The sequence below is a fragment of the Colius striatus genome, chromosome 2, assembly GCF_028858725.1.
Source record: "Colius striatus isolate bColStr4 chromosome 2, bColStr4.1.hap1, whole genome shotgun sequence".
In the NCBI taxonomy this organism is placed as follows: domain Eukaryota; kingdom Metazoa; phylum Chordata; class Aves; order Coliiformes; family Coliidae; genus Colius; species Colius striatus.
The window spans coordinates 47613359-47633807 of NC_084760.1; the positions used below are offsets into that span (position 1 = coordinate 47613359).

General features: G+C 48.5%; 1 protein-coding gene across 10 annotated transcripts in view; it reads left to right on the plus strand.

The window, feature by feature from the left end:
- DTNB (dystrobrevin beta) overlaps positions 1-20449 on the plus strand; it is a 227257-nt gene that overhangs the window by 190152 nt on the left and 16656 nt on the right. For 9 of the 10 annotated variants that reach the window (XM_061990290.1, XM_061990286.1, XM_061990291.1 and 6 more), the window contains one exon: positions 20115-20274. In XM_061990290.1, the coding sequence (XP_061846274.1) occupies positions 20115-20274 (160 nt within the window). Of the gene's footprint in view, positions 1-20114; positions 20275-20449 lie in introns of those variants that run through there. The other variant, XM_061990296.1, reaches the window with a different exon arrangement.

Here is a 20449-nt window from a genome sequence, read left to right on the forward strand (position 1 = left end):
CTCTCCCTGGGATGACTATACCTTTTTTTCTCTGCATACGTCAGTGAAGTCTCAAGAGCCCAATTTGGAACAAGAATTACTGTTCTCCTCCTTCACCCAATTGCCACTGTGGGTCCCTTTACAAGCGTGTACACACCATGACTCGCAGCAGTTACATACTCCTCCTGGCAAGTGGCGATCCCTGTTGCAAATTGCTAATGGTCCTTCCTCCTCACTCATGAGCTAGCTCTGAAGATTCTCCTGTAGGTGGGAGGGGTCTCTGGAGGTCCCCAGCCCAACCTCCTGCCTGGAGCAGGGCCAGGTAGAACAGCTTGCTCCAACCACAGTATCACAGAATTCCCAAATGGTGGGGGTTGGCAGGGTCCTGCAGAGCTCATCCAGTCCAAGCCCCTGCTCAAGCAGGTTCCCCTCCATCAGGGGGCACAGGAACGTGTCCAGGTGGGTTTGGAAACCTCCCGAGAAGGAGCCTCCACACCCTCCCTGGGCAGCCTGGGCCAGGGCTCCCTCACCTCAACACCAAACAAGTTTCTCCTCCTGTGCCAGTGGCACTTGCTGGGTTCCAGCTTGTGCCCGTTACCCCTTGTCCTGGCACTGGCCACCACACAACAAACACTGGCCTCATCCTCTCCACACCCACCCTTTAGGGATTTCTCAGCATTGATGAGGTCCCCCCTCAGCCTTCTCTTCTCCAGGCTGAACAGTCCCAGGTCCCACAGCCTTTCCTCCTCACAGAGGTGTTCCAGTGCCCTCAGTATCTTGGTAGCCCTGCACTGGCCTCTCTCCAGCAGTTCCCTGTCTCTCTGGAACTGGGGAGCCCAGAACTGGACACAGGACTCCAGATGAGGCCTCAGCAGGGCAGAGGTACAGGGGGAGGAGACCCTTCCTCCACCTACTGGCCACATTATTCTTCATACCCTCCAGGATACCACTGGCCTTCTTGCCCAAGAGGGCACATTGCTGCTCATTTTTAGTTTGCTGCCCACCAGCACTCCCAGATCCCTCTCCACAGAGCTGCTTTCAGCATGTGTGCTGAGTAGGGAGACCATCTCCTTCCTTTGCTCTTCTGACTGCTAACACACCCCAGGAGGTGTCCAGCCTTTGCCAAATTCATTAGTTGACTCAACATAGTGTTACCCTGTGGTGAGCAATACATAAAATAAGTGCAGTATACCAAATAGCCAAGGAGGAACTGCATTCTTGTGGTCAGGCACCTTGTGAGCATCAAGAGGAACATGTCTTCCTGGAGAGACATATTGTTTTTAAATACAGAGGATCTCATGCTGTTGTCAGGACTGGTCGAATAGAGTCTGATAGAAAGCATGAAGCAAATGTAGGTGTTTATTTAGTCTAAAGACTTTTGACTGGAAAGTCTCTTTTCTGGATGGCTTCCTTCAAGCTTTATTGAATAACACAAGAGTTCCAAGCTCAGATAGATCGGATTTTTCCATAATTGTATGGCCATGTAAGAAACTTTTCTCTTTTGAAAGTAACAATATTCTGCTAATGTATTTTTGTCATTTATCTTTTCCATGAAGCAGGTAGGTTTTCTTCAAAGGAGCTTTTTTTAAGTCACTGTAAAGTTTCAATTTCTCAGGAAGACTGCTATTCCCCTTCCATTGTTTCTTATGCACTCCTTCAAGTTTGTGTTGTCTAAGTGTAGAAAATGGGGTTTTTTTGTTTAAAAACATCCTCAAGTCTGGGAACTTCACTTTTCAGTGAATACTATTACACTCAGAAGATGTTTACATTTGCATAGCAAAAGTTCTCAAGTATTCAGAAATACATATACAGATTTCATGATGCTTTTTGGTTAATGCACTGCACCTGTTCCTGAAGATCATAGAGTCACAAAGTCACTGAGTTTGGAAAAGTTATTTCAGATCTTTGAGTGTAACCCTTCCCCCAGCACTGCCACAGCCACCACTAACCCATGTCCCTCAACACCTCAGTTACACAACTTTGGAATCCTGCCAAGGATGGGGACTCTACCACGGCTCTGGACAGCCTGGGCCAGGGATGGACAACCTTTTGGGGAAGGAATTGTCCTTTATCTCCAACCTAAACCTTCCCTGGTACAACCTGAGGCTGTTTCCTCTTGTCCTGTCACTTGTAGCTCAGTATCCCCCAGCCACAGCCTCCTGTCAGGGAGTTGCTGAGAGTGACAAGGTCTCCCCTCAGCCTCTTCTTCTCCAGGCTGAACACCCTGAGAGCCCTCAGCCCCTCCTCAGCAGACTTGTCAGGTCACTGCCCTGGTCCTGCTTCCACACCAGTGCTGATACAAGCCAGGATGTCATTGGCCTTCTTGGCCACCTGGACACACTGCTGACTCACATTCAGCCACTGTTGACATCCCCCTTTTCAGGCCCTTTCCCTCACAGCAGCTTTCCAGCCTCTGTGTTCCAGCTTGGAGCATTGCCTGGGATTGGTGTGGCCCAAGATTAGGTGACAGGCATTAGACAATAAAGAGTACGTGAGATAGATGTGTGAGATCAGATTTTCCCTGCACATTGAACTCTCTCCTTTCCAAGCCTGTGCTCACCAAGGTAGGTGACCACCTGCACAGCTGCACTGTTCTAGAGTTGGCCCAGGGCTACACAAACCCCTGGGGAGGCAGAGGATGGACACCGCTTTTTGGTGTACTCAGGACCCTGACATCCCCATCTAGAAGATCCTTGGCTCTCTGGCTATACTGTGTACCACTCCTTAAGGAAGAGTTGATGGTGTTATCTCTTGGCTTTCTTCTGACTGGCATGTACCCTTACAGACTCCCTCTTGTCACTGGAGTCTCTTGCCCGAAGGTCCAGATGTTCATCTTGGAAACTAGTCTGTGGAGGTCATGGACTCCTGAAGGCGAGTGACCATTTGACCAGGTAGTCTGATGGCTTTTTATATCATAGGACATGTCACCTGGTTAATTCAAGTTTTGAATCCATTTAAATTCCATTCTATATTAAGTTGCTGAGCCTGAAATGTCTCTGATGTTATTGTGCAAACATGATGACATAAAAGGTCCGTTGGTTTGCATTGCAAGTTGTCCCACTGCTGCATCAAATGTTGTTGAAAAATGTTGTCACCATCCCAGGATGTACATAGCTGGCTTTGGCTGGTTTTGATTTTACCTTCCATTGCTAGATTAAACATTTCATAAGTATTTTCCTGTATTTTCATTCTGTGCATGTGTGTCTGCCTACTTAGATAAAGTCAGGTCTTCATTACCTTCATTTTGGAGGCAGATGTCTCCTAGTCTTTTCAAATCTTTAATTAATGCCTCTTTTTGGCTCTTACTTCTTGTGAGTACCTTCTCCTCCTCACTCTCTGGCTTAAAATGTAGTCTCTAAAAGTGTTTTGCTCGGGTATTTCAGGGTCATCAGCATTAGCACCGTCAGTAGTTACACGCCCCACTGAAAAATCCTGTTAGCCACCATCAGTTATAATCTTTTAGTTTTTTGCTACTATACTCTCCTGTCAGCTTTGTCTGTTATTTTGCCTGTTAGCCACCCAATCATTCTGCTTTTCTTTTCAATATTATCCAGAGAAATGCTAATATACCATCTGGAATTTCCCTGTTACTTCAAGATTTATTAAAAATGGATATCGGTAGGACAAAAAATTCTTTAAGCAATTCTTCAGGGACTCGTAGGTTCACGTTAACCAGAATTCTGCCTTTAAAAATAAGTATCTTCAGAGAGTGATGTTCTGAATACAAAAATACTGTGTTACAATCACACTATGAAATCTGTTCCCAGAACAGTGACAAGTTTCTCTAGCATCAGTTATTTCATTGAATCTTAGAATGGTTTGGATTGGAAGGGTCTTCAAAGGTCATCTGGTCCATTTCCTCCTGCCATGGGCAGGGACACCTTCCACCAGATCAGGCTGCTCCAAGCCCTGTCCAACCTGGCCTTGAACACTGACGGGGATGGGGCAGCCACATCCTCTCTCTGGGCAACCTGTGCCAGGGCCTCACCACCCTCACACCTTGGAAGAACTTCTTCCCAAGAGCTCATCTCCATCTCTCTTCTTTCAGTTCCCCCTGTATCTTGTTTCATCTTTGTTGCCCATCCTGAAGTCCAGGTGGTGATCCTGTGGTGGCTATGGTGCACTTGGCAGAAAACTGTAATTTCTCACCTTCCTAAACACTAGCAGGGTTCCTAGGGGAACTCTGGCAAACCCACCTCCAATTTTAACCCTCCAAGCCTACACAATTTCACTTCTTCACTTTGCAGGTAGGTGCTTAAAGAGGAGCTTATCCTGCTACCTTGCTCACCACGGTACTTAATTCCATTAGCACTCTTCATCTATATCAATTATCTCACAGATCCATTGTATTTGAGATCCTGGAGTTCTGGCTTAATGATATATCAAAAGGAAAAATATTTAAGATGATGTTCCACCACCCACACACATCTTTTTCACTTTTATGTTTTTCACCTTTCCTAAATGGGAAAAAGTTGCATTTTAAGATGCCAAGCACGCAAATTCCCTGTGATCACACTGTCAACGCCATCGCTTTCCACCGTCTTTTTAACCACGATTTCTGGGGGTTTTTCTTCTTCTTTGGACAGTTACTTTTGGATACCCAAGGGACTTTTTCTATTTTTATATCCAAGTTTTCACAACACTGTTGTCCTTAGGTAGCAATAATATCCGTACTTTTGGTAAGATGGAAAGCAGGGTTTGTGTCTCCTCTCTTTTTCTCCTTTCCACTTTCAGAGTCCTCTTTCTCAAACAGGAGTAACTGGATCCTGTGCATTGTTCGTGGGGTGTCTTGTTGGTACTGTGGATGTTAGAATAGAGGGGAAGATTTATTAATGGCAATACCTTCAGAGTGTGCCCTGAGGCTACTTACTTGACTACACTGTCCTGGTAACTAGTGTTTATATTAGAATTAGTAACTAGGAACTCATCCTTGCCTGGTAACCAGTCACTAGTTGCCATTCATATGCCCAGGCATCAAAAACTCTTCCTCTGTTGTGCTGAGTGTGCCCCACACCAGTTCTGTTCTCCTGAGCCTCCAGTTCATGTGTAATATTCTGCTCTGCCTCTGTATTAATGATTCATCGTAACCTTTATGTCATCAGGAAGTTTCATTTAGAGTGCAGTTATTTTTGTGCACATAATTAGAATATTAAATAGATGAATCCCTGAGGAATTCCTCTTGTCTCCTCCAGCCTGCAGGTAGTCTTTCAGCAGAACCCATTTCCTTCTCACTTTTATGGTGACAGAGAGACACAAATCACAACCCTGCCTTGCTAGTTGACCTGTGTCGACAACTGTTTCAGAGAACAAACCCAAATACCAGGTTTCTCTCCTGTAGCCTATTATTGTGTGGTGCCTGGGGCAGATTCCTTGGTAGCTCATTTTCTAAACATCATCTAAGCACACTGTGGCTTGAAGATTTCACACTTCTGCCTCATGGTTGTCAGCAATCCATCTTTTCAGCTCCTCACATACCTGTTTCCCTTACCTTTGTCTTTGGCAATGGTTCTCACAGCAGTTAACCAAGAGGCCAGTTACCCTTTGCATGTGGTGCTTCAGCATATGCTTCTGGATGTGTCTCTTTTTGTCTAGCATGGCCTCCAGGAGCCACAAGCTTTGGAAGGTTTTTTCCTGCTCTGTGAGAAGGGAGTGTAGCTCATCTAGGATTACAAACATCCTTCTTTGTCGTCAATATCTGTCATGCATTTAGACAGAGATGGTTCCTGTCCAGCTTTAGTGCAAGTCCCTGTCCTCGCCTGGTTAGAAGCTCATGTGCAGACTTGTTTCTATATACGACCTTTTGTCTTCATGCCATTATTAGCAAAGAAGAATTTAATCAGCAGCTTTAAAAGCTGGATCTTTTGAGAGACCTGCTAGTTCTGGTTCTTATCCCATAAGCTCTTTAACAGGATGATTGCTGTCATTGGATACCTGTAGCCTTCCCAAGAAAGACCACGAGCAATACTTCTCTCTGTAAGAGCCGTTCTGCTTGTATGGAGGGAGAAGGAACTTGACCCTGGGAAGCAGGATGTCAGAGATGAGTGTTGTGCTACATCATGCTCATTGCTGTAGCAGGCAGATTTTTTCCCCTCCTGCTGCTTGGTGGGAACACAGCGTAATGGAGCAGTTGGGCTGGTCCACAGCCACTTGCTCATTGGTAGCCACAAATTATGAGAGACCCTTTGATCAAGTGGGATGGCGCTTTGAGCAGACTGGTGGTGAAGAGATTGGTGTGGAGTCAGAGCTGCAAAAGCTGTGCTCTCAGCAACCTGCTTCACTGAGCACGAGTTCCCAGCACAAGCTTTCAATGTTTTCTGGGGGAGATGGCTTCTCTGCTGTGTCTGATGGGCAGTGACGGGTATGCTCACGTTACGCTGCTGCCATGGTATAACCGTGCTGACAGAGTTACAGATTGCCTTCACACTGCTGGCAGTGCACATCTACCTTCTTGGTGTGAGTGAGTTTTTCTAGCTGGTTTTTTAAAGGCTGGGAAATTGGACCCGAGGCTCTTTACATGTCTGCTAGTAATGTCTGCAGAACAGAGACATCCCAGATCCACCACCGCAGAGGGTGGCCCCAGTAGTTGGACTGGATGCTCCCAGATTTAGAACATTTTGCTCTGCCCCAGTGCAGAACCCTTCTGGGGTTGGTGCCGCACGATGGGGCTCTGGGGCAGCTCCTCCATCCCTCCTGCACAGGAGCAGCTCCACTTGCCTCCAGAGACACAGTGCAAAGCATTCCAGCCACGTTAGCGATGCCGATGAGTTAGAGGGATAAAAGTGCCAACTGAGAAGCCTGAAAACAAAAGTCAAATAATTTTGAAAGATAACACTTGCTTTTAGCCTTTGTAATACAAGTCGGTCGGGGAACGGGATGGGAATTGAAACTGTAGGAGTCCTGGGAACGGCTGCAAGCGTGGAGCGGCAGGGTGGGAGGCAACGCGGGATGTGGGGAGGGGAGCAATCTGGTACATATTGAGCGCAGTTACGGAATCCCCACATGAGGCCCCAGTGGAAGGGGAGGCAGCACATGCCCCATAACTGTGGAAATGGCGGATGAAAGCAAAAATGTCAGTCTTTGAAAGGAGCTCGGAAAAAGGAGGCATTCTGTGTGGTAACCAAGATTTTATTGTTTCCTGATCCCTGCTCTATATCCCACAGCTGGGGGGATAGAGAGGAATGAAAACAAACAACATTTCATGAATGGAGGAGTTCAAACAGCTATCTCACACTCAGTAGAGCTGGGGATGGAGCAGACCTGTGTCAAGGCAGTGACTGGGCTCCTCGGCACAAGGCTTTGGGGTTTTTTTTCCCCCCAGAAAAAGACAAACGGTAGGGAAGGCATCCTTAGGATGGCAGCTGCCATGAAAAAGGCAGGAGCTGCCAACACTGATCACATCTGCTTAATTGTACCAATAAAAGAAGGATTTAGGTTGCCCAGTGGTAACTGCTGGGAAATACAGATTCTTCTAAATCTGATGGAAAAGTCAAGTGGAACTTTCTCCTCTTTCTGCCTTTTTTCTCCATCATAATCTAGGGAGGATCATCCTTGTGGCTCTTCTTTATAAGACATTGTGCTTATTCTGCAAGAGTGCGTGTTGCTCTGCTGCGTGACTCGCACTGCATGATGTGCAGGGGGAGGGCAGGAGAAGCAGCACTGCAGAGCAGCTCCGCACGATCCGCGGGCTTGAAAATCCTACCCTCCCAGAGCAGCCACAGCCAGGCCACGTACAATAGCTGCCCTGAAGTCATGGGTTAACCCTGCCTTGGAATTAAAGCTGCAAAAGCAAATGGCAAAAAGAGCTGAATAACACCAGACAGTTGCCAGAGCAGCAGTGGCAGTGACGCTGAGGCGAGATGTCTCCTAGTTTGGCTGAAGGATGTGCCGAGTCCTGTCCAGCTGCTTAGTCCACTGGAGGCTCTGCTAGCTCCCAGGGCACTGATGGCATGGAGGCCATTGCCACGGGGCCATGTCCTTGGAAGAGGGAGTGGGGACTCTGATGAACTCATTTAGCACCAGTCTTCTCCTGTGCTGGGCCCCGGTGAGGCCGCAGCTCGAGTGCTGTGTTCAGTGTTGGGCCCCTCACTGCCAGAGGGACACTGAGGGGCCGCAGCATGTCCAGAGCCGGGCAGCGGAGCTGGGGAAGGGGCTGGAGCACAAGTGTGCTGGGGAGGGGCTGAGGGCCATGGGGGTGTTCAGCCTGGAGAAGAGGAGCCTGAGAGGAGTTGGCAACTCTTGGCAACTCCCTGACAGGAGGTTGTGGCTGGGAGGTGAGGGCTGTTCTCTGCTCCCAAGTAACGAGCAAGCAACAGAACAAGAGGAAATGGGTGCAAGTTGCCCCAGGGGAGTTTTTTAGATTGGAGCTGAGGAAGAACTTTTTCCCTGAGAGGGTTGTCAGCCCCTGTCCCAGGCTGCCTGGGGAGGTGGTGGAGTCCTCATCCCTGGAGCTATTGCAAAGCCGTGCAGCTGAGGTGCTGAGGGACACGGGTTAGTGGTGGGTTTGGCACTGTGAGTGGAGTGGGTGGACTCGATAAGCTTAAAGGTCTTTTCCAGTCAAAATGATTCTATGATCACAGTTGTGTTGCAGCCCCTCAGTCTTGGTATGGGGGTTTCACTGACCTGCAGCGAGGGCTGGAGCTTCTTCCCAAGCAAAATGAGCTGTTAATTAATGCTGAGATATAAAAACAAAGGCTGCTCAGTGCACAGTCATGGCCTCCTCCCCTCTGCTCGCCCCCCCAGCACACTCAGCCTCCCTGCCAGATTGCCTGTCTCACAGCCCACACACTATCACTGGGTGGTTTTGTGTATCTAATCTAATTATGTGATTTTTGAACAATTAAATGCAAACCTTTCAGTGCCATGAGCAACACGCTGTCTAATAATCCTGTCGACTCTGCCTGGCCTCTGGCTTAGAGGGCATCGCCAGGCTGGCCTTGCTGAAAGGCCCAGCAGCAGCCCAGGTCCACACCAGAGCCACCATGGGCTGGAGGTTTGTATATTTGTAACACAGTCCACCACGCAAGCCCAGACAGATCCTCTGTGTATCAATATACATGTTTATAAGATAAGGGGAAGTCCATAGACTACATCTCTTTGTAGATTGTCGGTCTCCCAAGAAACGAGTGATAGGAGAAGAAGAAATGGCCTCAAGTTGCCCCAGGGGACATTTAGATTTGAGCTGAGGCAGAGCTTTTTCCCTGAGAGGGTTGTCAGCCCCTGTCCCAGGCTGCCCAGGGAGCTGGTGGAGTTCCCATCCCTGGAGCTATTACAAAGCTATTGCAAAGTAGCTGAGGTGCTGAGGGACATGGGTTAGTGGTGGGTTTGGCAGGGTGAGGGGAGGGGTTGGTCTTGAGGAGCTTAAAGGGCTTTTCCAACCAAAATGATTCTATGATTCTGTAGGTGTCAGACGCACTTCGGAGGAGTGTGAGGTGCTCAAACAGACTGCAGCAGGATGGAGGTCCGTGTCCAGGCGAGCTGGCTGCTCCCCAGCTGCTGCCCACAGAGGGGACCAGGGGGACCGGGAGGAGTGGGGCAACTGAAGGATTGGGGACCAGGGAAACCGAGGGCCCAGAGGGTCCGGGGGAGCAGGCATCACGCCTCTCTCCCTCTGTTGCCATGCAAACAGCCCTGCGTTAGGTTTTAGTTGGGGGATTTTATTAACGCTTCAGAAAGGTTCGTAGCCAACCCGAGTGATGAGCTTTTTCTGTGTTGCTCAGTGCGGTTGTTCTTGGGGAAGGGCGGTGGGCAGCGTGAGGCCCATTGAAGCCGATCACCCTGCCTGGTGTGCCACAGAGGATGGTAAAATTCCACTTTCCTACAAGAAGAAGGTCAATGGGACCGATTGGTGGGGGCTCTGATATAGTGACCTTGTTTTCTATTTAAAATATTTTCCTCAAAGAGTATATGCAAAGAGGGGGTTGAATTATTTTTAGCACACGCTTCGATCGAGCTGGAATTATTCAGGCAGAGGCAGCAATAGTTTCATTTGCAGCACTGAAAGGATTTTTCTCCTTCGCTTCTGTTTAACATAAATAATTTTTAAACTACGAGTGGAAAGGAAAACTGCAAATGGCAATCCAGACCCAGATTCTGGAGGAACGCCTCGCAGGGTGATCACAGCTCCTGTTGACTACAGGAGAAGCGGTGGAGTGGGAAGGAGGATGACGATTCTGGTGGTGTCCAAGGAAATGAGGGTTTGTCCCCACCAGCTGCAGCAGTGCACACTTGCATGGTCATGCTTCTAGCACCTACTTGATCTCCCTGAAAAAGCTGTAAGGACAAGACCCAACTGTCTCACACCAAACTGGCTTAACAGCATTCCAGTTTTTATCACAGGTTAAAGCAATTCAAGTAAACATGTATTAGAAAAAAGCAGCAAGTGGTGAGCATCCCCTTGGGGTTCTCCTTTGCAGACTTACTCCAGAGCAAACCCCTGTTTTCCTCCCATAGAGTTCCTGGAGCAGCATAGACTCAATAAGCCTCATGCAAAGTAGTTATAAATTTGGTTGGGAAAGTTTTCTCCCAGATCAATTGTCAAGGGGTTTCTGTTAAAGTAGAAAGACGTGTAAATTGAAATTCCTCTATAGTTCATTATTTCTGTCCTGAATTAATTAATATTCAGCCTTCCTGCAAGGGACTTGGATTTGCTCTTGACACCATTCATGAGGAGGTTGCTGGGGCCTTAGAGAAGGGGATGAGAATTTGAAATTATCCTGCAAAACTGCAGGAAGATTGGGGGGGCCTGGGGGGGGGAAGGGATTTGAGAAAAAGGATTTCAGCCTGTGCAGAGGGACATCTGCAGTATGTGTGGGGGAAAATCAGCTACACAAATAGGAAACACAGAGCCACACTGCAGAGAAGCCCCTGAGGCTGTGGATCACAAAGCAAACACAAGTCAATGTCTCATGGTATTTAAACCAAAAAAAACCAACTAGAAATTACTCTGGGGTTCATTAGACCCACAAACTAGCCTTCCACTTCACCAATCCTCACTGTGGTCCCACCCAAAACAGGAGGCTGCAGCTCTCCAGAAAGATGCAGCAAGTCTTGAGGAGGTGAGTGAGGAATCTCGTCTCAGCTGAATGTGACACAGATGAAGGATCAGACTTGTTTACCTGGAGAAGGCTGAGAGCAGGTTTGGAAAGCTTCAGACACAGAAAAGATCTCTGCACAGAGGAGGGAAGAACTGCTGTCCTTGCCCCATGGGGCTGGGCAGTGCCGGGGGCTCCATTCACTGAAAATTTCATTTAAGAGTTTCATTTTAACTTTAGGCAAATCTGAATGAAGAGGTTTTTAAGGGCATGTTGGATAAACACCTGTCAGGAGGGTATTATGGAGAGCAGATCCAACTGTGGTGCAGAGGGGTGACCAAGGTGTTTTCTTACAGCTTCGTTTTCCTGTGATTCTGTTCTTTGCTGTGTCAGCATACAGCATCGGTTCCCTGCACCTCACCTTTGCAAACAGCAGCTTCTGTAACTCCCGAGTGCAGAAATTGTGGTAAACACAAATTATTTTTGTAACTTTGGTGCTAATAGTTGCAAAATTTCCTATAGCTCTCCAGCATGTTGGTTCTATGATAGACTCTAATGGAAGAGATGTTCCACCTCCGCCTTGGGTACATCCAGGCACACAAAGGAATCACTTCTTTTTGTGTGAGGGACAGGCAGGATACTGAAGTGTGCACAAAAACTGGGGGAAATGATGCTGACAAGTGGCCCGGATGGAAGAGGAAGTGAATAGGACATGGCTGTGGCTGGGGGAGACAGGCAGGACTTGGGCAGCGTATTGCTCTGAAGACCAAACCCAGATCACCTTTGACAGAACGTGTCCTTCCGGGGCACATTTTTTTACAGTCATCTTTCGCTGAATCTGTGCAGAGCGTGCTCTTCTGTCACTGCCTACTGCTCACTTTTTTCATCAGAAAGTCACACATTACTAAATCAAACGCCTTATGAAGGATATTATTTCGCTGCAATTATCCTCGTCAGTAAAACTCATCATCTTCTCAAGGAAGGAAATCAAGTGCTATTTGGCAAGGCCTGTTTTCAGCAAAACCAACTTGTCCAACATCCGTTTTCTGTCATTTATTCCTCCTCGTTAAAAACTTCTGAGCTTGTTGGTTTGTTTGAGTGGTCGTTGGCCAAGGACTGCTGCCTGCCCAACCTGCCTGTGGTACTCCCTCATATTCCATGTAGCAAAATATTTGCACTCCTCAGGACTCATAAATCTCCCCAATACTCCAAGACATTTCTAAACAGAATTAACCTCAGCACAAGGAGTGTCTCAGCTCGTTGTTTTCAGGCTCCTCGATGCTATTTATTGAGTTTGGCTCATCCCCAAAATGAGCAGAGGAATGCAAGGGCACTGCAGCTTTTGGGTTGCATATATGCATGAAATTTCAACCACTGATGATGTAGGCTAGACAGATGACCTATGCATAGATGGAAAGAATTACTTTCCTACTTGACAGGGGGGGTTTTTTTGTGAAATTATGCAGAAAGCTGGGGTTTTTTCTCCCTTTCCTACTTGACAATGTTTCGTGCTCACGGCACGTGCAACAGCGTCAGCAGAGGTTACTCTGCCCATCCAAGGAGAGCGGTATCAGTGCTCTGTGAAAGGTGGGGACACAGAGGGCCCGAGGGGCTGAGCAAGAAGAGATGCAGCAAAAGCTATGAGCAGTGTCAGCTATTGGGGCCTCTCCCCCCGGCCCTTGACGTGGGGAGAACACCTGGGTGAGAAGAGAGAGCCCTTTGTTTCCAAGAAAGACCCTGCAGCATGGAGAAGAGCTCCAATTACCTACAGTGAATATTATAAAAGCTCTTCAGCTTGAGCCCCACGATACCTGACGTGAATTAGACATCGAGTGTGCACAACATGCAGATGAAAAACCCGTTGCCATTTCACTTTCTAATGAAGACCCCTGCTTTGCCTCAGATGCCAGTTGACATCCTCTGGCTTGAGTTATCTCCTGCAGCAAAGATGCAGAGCAAAAACCGAGAGTTGTGAGCTAATGTGTTCCTAATCTCCATTTTGTTCTGTTCCTGCCGCATTTTCTGGAGTTAGTTATTTGGGGTGTGATGAGGCGTTTACTTGTCTAAATCACTTACCTAAAAACCGTTTGCTCTTGAGTTCCGTCCTTATACAAGATCCCTTATATTTTAATCTATTCAGAAGACTATACTACATAATAAAAGGCATGAAAATCAATGTAGATATTTTGCAAAGCAAGATTTCTTAGTTTTTCAGTGAGCATCTCAGTAGCTCGTAGGAATGTAGGTCTCTTACCTCTCTGATGCCCTTTGCATGAGGAAGCTTTTCCTAATGCCCATGTCCTACAAAGCCCTCTGGTCAGAGTGACATATGAGCTGCCTGTGTTGAGCTTGGAGTAGAGGAGGCAAAGCAGAAATCCAACTGTAATCTTCTGTCTCCTAACGGGTGGCTGAGGAGAAAGCAAAGCCAGAGCCTTCCTGGAGAAAGCAAGAGGCAATGGTCACACATCAACTGGGGGAGGAGGGTTCTGACTGAATTTGGGAAATTCCCATGAGTGTGTCTCATCTGGCTGCCCAGAGGGATTGTGGAATCTCCCTTTTAGGGGATTTTCAAAGATCAGCTGGAGAAGACTCTGAGCAACACTTTGAAGTTGGCTTGGCTCAGTAGAGGAGGTTGGCCTGGACACCATCTGAGGCTCCTTCTGATCTGAACTTTTCAATGCTTCTTTCATCCCATTCTCCTTTATCCTCTTCTGTCCTGGTGATTGTAGAAAATTTGACAACAGCTCACTAGAGAGATAGGGGATCTCCAGTTAAACTGCAGGGAGGAGGGAGATGACGATGCAAAGACCTTTTTTTTTTTACCTGCTAAAAGCTGCTTACAGTCACTGCATCCTGTACTTCTGCTGAAGTGTTTTGATGCACAGGCCAGAGTTGTGCCTCTTCAGGGAATACTAGTGGATTTTAGGTTAAACCTCAGAACTCTTGTATACAAGACTTGATAAGCTGAGGCTAATAAATTGAAGTCAGCTCCCAAACATTTCAGGGGCTGGGTCAGAGGTTTCCTTCACTGTTTTTCCAAATGGAAATCCATCTTCTGTGTCCTTCTTGGTGCAGTTCCCACAAAGAACATGCAGGGAGCCAGCAATTCCCAGGATTTTCTAGGACTGCAACTCCCAGCAGTCAGTTTACAAACCTATTCAAATCTGCCCTGCTTTGCTTACAAAAGGCATCCCAGCATTTCCCGCCCCATGAGCTCTGCAGTGGTGGCCCTGGAGGGGCAGAGCCGTGCACAGCTCCTTGGCAGAGCAGTCTCTTCAATAGAGAGTGAAGAGAAGCACTTCTCTGAGGAGTGGAGACCCAGAAACTGATGCCTCCAGGCTGCCCTTGCTCACTTCCCTATCTGCAGAGGCACAGCTACACCCGCTGCATCCTCCCACAGCTTCCTCTGCCCCCAGCACTATGCATAACTCTCACAGTGCCTGCCCGTGCTGGCAGGGCTCTGTGCTGTTCTCTCTGCCTCCAATCCAGATGTCTGTCTTGCTTTCTCACTTGATGAAGTGCTTTCTAGGACAGGGCTGGTTTCACGCTAAGCAGAGTGAGCCCAGCTGCTGGTGAGGTTCCTTGTTCCCAGTGGTGCCCGTGCTTTTGACTCATGCCCACAATCATCCTCTTTAGGGTCAGCCTCAGAGCTCTTCATGGCTACCAATGCTATTGAGTCCCATGGGCTGAACACACTGCCTGAAAGCCCTAGGCTGAGGGATGGTACCCGTAGTGTTAACATTACGAAACGTCGCCTCATACGTTCTTATTTCTGGTTTCTATATGTAGATGCATCACAAAGGTCATACACCATTTTTCCACGTGCATCATTTTCTCACAGGCCTCCTGCGTGACCTGATCTAGACAAACCTACTTTAGCAGAGGGATTGGACTAGGTGATGTCTAAAGGTCCCCTCCAACCCCGACCATTCTGTGATTCTCACCATTAAGTGCAGAGACAAAACACACAAGTGGTCAAGACCATGTGTGCTATATAAAGCACAGGAAGAGAGATCCATATGTAAAGAGTTTTGTTGGTTTTATTTTGGTTTGGTTTATTTTCTCTTGGTTTGTTTTATTTATTTATTCTCTTATGTTATTTTACTATATTTTTTCTGATTTTATTTTATCTGGAATTAGAGAAAAACAGGTATTGCCAGGTGTTAGAGAACCACATGCAGCCCTGTCCCTGAAGGGCACCCACACCCATTCCCACAAAAGAGTGAGTAATTGTGCAGATGCTCATGCCAGGGGTACGTACAGCTACTGGGACCAACAGCATTGACATGCAGAGTGTGTTCAGAAAGTGATGCCTAAAATCTGTCAGTAGTGAATACTCCCCACACATTCCCTGAGGCTGTGTCTGAGGTTGAACTGACATTTGTTGACCTGTAATTTGGCGAAGGCATCATTACAAATTTCTCTGGGCTCTATCTCCTTTCCTTCCCAAAGCTCCTTCCTATCTGCTGCATTCGTGATGTCGGTCTAACAGGAGATTGGATTATTTCATTGCTCCTTGGAGGGCTTTGTAACAAGCCCCTGCAAGCTTGCATGTATCGTTCATGTGGGTGTATCTCTCCTGTGGAGACAGAGTTGGGGGTGTTCAGCCTGCAGAAGAGAAGGCTCTGGGGAGACCTTCCAGCAGCCTCCTGTCCCTAAAGGGGCCGACAAGAAAGGCTGAGAGGGACTTTGTGCCAGGGCCTGGAGAGACAGGACAAGGGGGGATGACAGAGGAGAGACTGAGATGAGCTCTTGGGAAGAAGTTCTTCCAAGCTGTGAGGGTGGTGAGGCTGTTGCACAGGTTGTCAAGAGAGGCTGTGGCTGCCCCATCCCTGTCAGTGTTCAAGGGCAGGTTGGATGGGGCTTGGAGAAGCCTGGTCTGGTGGGAGGTGTCCCTGGCAGGGGGGCTGGAATGAGATGAGCTTTAACATCCCTTCCAACCCAAACAGTTCTGGGATTTAATGTTTTCTATTTGTCTTTTGGAAGATCCTGCAGAAAGTTTGGATGATGCAGAAGGTTTAATTCTTCTTGTGCTTTGATGAATATCGGTATTGACCAGAAGCTGCAATTTCACTCATCTTCTAGGTCAGGAGTGAGAGATGCTTCTGGAGCCCATGGAGTCCCAGGACAACCCCAGGGGCATCAGCAGCCTGGAAAGATGTCTGTTTCTTGTGAAGGTGATTTTTTTCAAACCTTCACTGAACCAAAAACTTTCAGATCCTCTTTCAGCTCCCGGGTGCCAGAGTGCATTGCACAGGGTCACCAAGGGGCAGCAGCAAAACGCAGCTCTGCCCTGGACTGTTCCCCAGCAAAATCCATCCTCTCTGTGTGACTTTCACGATCTGTTCTCCAACTCTGCAGTTTCCAGGTCTCGCCTCAGGTGCGGATCAGGGACATTCTCACCCTCCCCTGTTCTGCAAATCAGTCACAGCCCATCTGCATGCCCAGCGGTTCAAAAAACATCATTAAAACAAAAGAATGTCAGTACTTGGGCACTTACTCTAAGAATATAAATGTAGGCATTGTGTCTCAAAGTGGAAGGAAAGTGAAAAAAGATTTTCCTGAAGCCTCCAGGCATGTCTGGGTGCTGCTCTCTGGCTGCTCCTGACAGCCCATCAGTGTGGGTGTTTCAGGTGCTCAGGGACTCCCCTCAGCTTAAGGAGGGAGCACATCTGCAGAAACCAGATGTGGAGACGGGAGGAATGGGTCAAGTTTGTCCCCTGGTAGCCTAGGGAAATGGGCTTTGGGGAGAAGAGGTCAGCGGTGAGCTCTCCAGTAACTGAACTTCTGCTTTTTCAAGGCATAAAATCTCTAGGTGGCTTTTCTTTGCAGTCCCTCTCACAGCTGGTGGTTACCAGGAATGCATGCTGAGGTTCCACAGCGTAGGTGCAGCCTGGGAAGCCACTTTCAAACAGAAAATATCCCAAATCCCTCCTCTGCTCCCTCCCAGGAAGAGGAGAGTCCCCTCATCAGCCTCTGCTGCCAACATGGCCATTGGCACTGAATTTCCTCCTGGTTTTCAGTCTTCATTTAGATATGGGCACCTTTTCCTCATTGCTCTGGGAGGGAGTGAGGAAACTAAATCATTCCTCTCAACCAAAGTCTCAGGACAGGTGAAGGCTGCTGCTTCTTTTAAGAAGAGCTTTTTCCCTGAGAGGGTTGTCAGCCCCTGTGCCAGGCTGCCCAGGGAGCTGGTGGATTCCCCATCCCTGGAGCTATTGCAAAGCCGTGTAGCTGAGGTGCTGAGGGACATGGGTTAGTGGTGGGCTTGGCACTGTAAGGGGAGTGGGTGGACTTGAGGATCTTAAAGGTCTTTTCCAACTGAAATGGTTCTGTATGTCTGTGATTCAATCATGCTGTGTCTTGTGTGCAGAACTGAATGATGAGCAGGTGTCTTTTGCCAGAAATTTATGCAAATTCAGACACTCCTGCCTGTTTCTGTGCGTTTTCGGGTCATTTCTCAAGGTTTTGTTTGAGGTTTTGGTGCAGGGAAGTGAAGCTGCTGGTGTGGCATGTGCATTTTCTAAGGATTTTACCTTCAAAAGATATCATTTCCATTGCTGCAGCCCTCTCCCCTGCAGACACCCCAGTCACGAGAACATTTTACTCACTTCTTTAAATCCCCCTATGATTAATACAGTTTCAAAATGACTTTACACATGACTAGGTTTCCATGTTAATAAAAATATCAACTATGGGCTGGCAGGAAGACAGATATGGGCAGGAGCTGTGGCCAGCCCCACACAAAATCCCAGAATCCCAGAATGGTGGGGTTTGGCAGGGTTCTGCAGAGCTCATCCAGCCCAAGCCCCTGCTCAAGCAGGTTCCCCTCCATCAGGAGGCACAGGAACGTGTCCACGCGGGTTTGGAAACCTCCCGAGAAGGAGCCTCCACACCCTCCCTGGGCAGCCTGGGCCAGGGCTCCCTCACCTCAACACCAAACAAGTTTTTCCTCCTGTGCCAGTGGCACTTGCTGGGTTCCAGATTGTTCCTGTTACCCCTTGTCCTGGCACTGGCCACCACAGAATACAGATTGGCTCCATCCTCCTGTTGTCTACTCCTTAGGTACTTATTGATGAGATCCACTCTCAGTCTTCTCCAGACTGAACAGCCCCAGGTCCTGCAGCCTTTCCTTCTCACAGATATGTTCCAGTCCCCTCAGCATCTTGGTAGCCCTGCACTGGCCTCTCTCCAGCAATTCCTTGTCCCTCTTGAGCTGTGGAGCCCAGAACTGGACACAGGACTCCAGATGAGACCTCACCAGGGCAGAGCAAGAGGCAGAGGAGAACCTCCCTCCACCTGCTGCCCACACTCTCTTCATACCCCCCAAGATGCCACTGGCCTTCTTGCCCACAAAGGCACATTGCTGCTCATGTTTCTTTGCTGCCCACCAGAACTCTCAGATCCCTCTCTGCAGAGCTACTCTCCAGCAGGTCACCCCCAGCCTGTCCTGGTGCAGAGGGTTGTTCCTCCCCAGGTGCAGGAAGGGGTTGACCTCCTCTACAGCCCCACATTGTTGTGGACAGTATCCCATTTCTGGGTGCTCCCACGGAAAGCAGGAGCTTACAGTCAGCCCTGGTAAAACACACTGGTGATGCAGCCTGTGCCCTGAGCCAGCTCAAGAGCCTGCTGTGCCTGGTGCTGGTGGTGTCACCAATATACCCCGTGCTGGTGGTGTCACCGGTGTGCCCAGTACTGGCAGCGTCACCTAATGGCATCACCACAGCGCTGGCCGGGTTGCCCTGGAAACTAATGCACGTCAAAGGGAGCAAACGATGAACGGGCTGAAAATCACACGACTAAGCAAACAGCACAAACAAAGCAGGTATTTGCTCAGAGGGGCTGTATGGTTTTAATGCCCTTAATATGTGATTATTTAGGAGTAGCTTTCCTTTAATCAATGGCAGCATAGGGACCATGCTTAAATATAAATACAGCCACAGATCATAAACCCCTGCTAGCAAAGCCAGGCAAAACTGATCACTAATAACTTTGCAGCTGAGCAAAAGGATGGAGGGCTTGTTGACAGACATGAGTGGCTGCAGAGAACAACCAGATTATGAACAATAAAGTAGTTCAGTGCATGTTCAAAGCACTCGTAAATAAGGGCCGATGCCCCAGGGAACGGGAGGCTTTTGCCTCCTGAGACGTGAGGATGGTGCTGGGGGTGTGAGCGGCTGCTGGGGACGGAGGGCCCAAGCATACAGACCCTCTGCCTTGGCAGCCAGAGGAGGGAGAAGGGAACTGAGCTCTCTGCAGATGTCCTTAAAGACCCAATGAGGTGCATTGCTCACTGAATGCTTCCTCGCTCACTCTCCTGCTGACACCTCATGCTGAGGACTTGAGATTATTTTGTAGAAAACACGAAGCCAATAAGTGCACGTCAGTAGTCTCCTGTGTTTATCTCCTCCTCAGATATTCACCAGTCCCTCTCCTTTCCCTGCTTATCACTTTGGTGTCTCACCTCTGATTGTTCTCTGGAGGTTTTCCTGGGGCAGCAGCTCCTCTGAAGCCAGTCAGAGTTTTGCCCAAGTGAATGTTACAAATTTTCTCTGAGCCATCAAACCACAGGGAAGAAAGTGTTTTCTATTTGTTTGTGATTTGCTGTGAAATTCAGCAGACTTTGAGTACCAAAAAGACCCTTGGAACAGTCCCTCACCATCCATGGAGAGCTGTAAGAGAGCACTAGAAGCCTTTCTGAGGGAGGAACCAGTGAAACCGTGAGGCTCTCAGAGCACAACAGAACGGAGGCAGGTTGGGCTGAAAGGATGGGCAAATGCCAGGCAATTGATGGAGCACACGGCTTGAAAGGTCACTCCTTGCCGTCCTGGTGTTTTTTTCCCAACTGAATGCTGGTTGTAGGTGAGATCCTGCACAGGAGGCAGCTGAGCTGTGAGCACCACGTGCAGCCCAGTGTGCCACCACCGTGGGGTCCTCCCACGACACCTACCACTCATGCGTCACATCATTACTCAAATCGAGAGCATTTTGGTGAAGCATCATTCCTCATGCGCTGCTCTTTTTTCTTTTGCAGAAATATTTTTAGTCGTTGACCCAAAAAATGAGTTAAAAATGTGGAACCTGTGTGTCGTGTCTCCCGTGCAGGCGCAGGCAGCGGGCTCAGCACAGTCCTCGCCCACACATGGAGCCACCCGCCCCATGCCCATGCCCGTCAGATCCACCTCTGCTGGCTCCACCCCAACCCACGGCCCGCAGGACACGCTCGCCAGTGTCGGGGGAGATGTGCAGGAGGCTTTCACACAAGGTGAATATCACACAAAGCAGAACCACATCTGGCGTAGATCCCACCATCGTCATGTGAAAGAGAGGAGATGGAGATGAGATCTTGGGAAAAAGTTCTTCCCTGAAGATGAGGCAGCAGCGTGCCCAGGTGGGCAAGAAGGCCAGTGGCACCCTGGCTTGTGTCAGCAGTGGTGTGG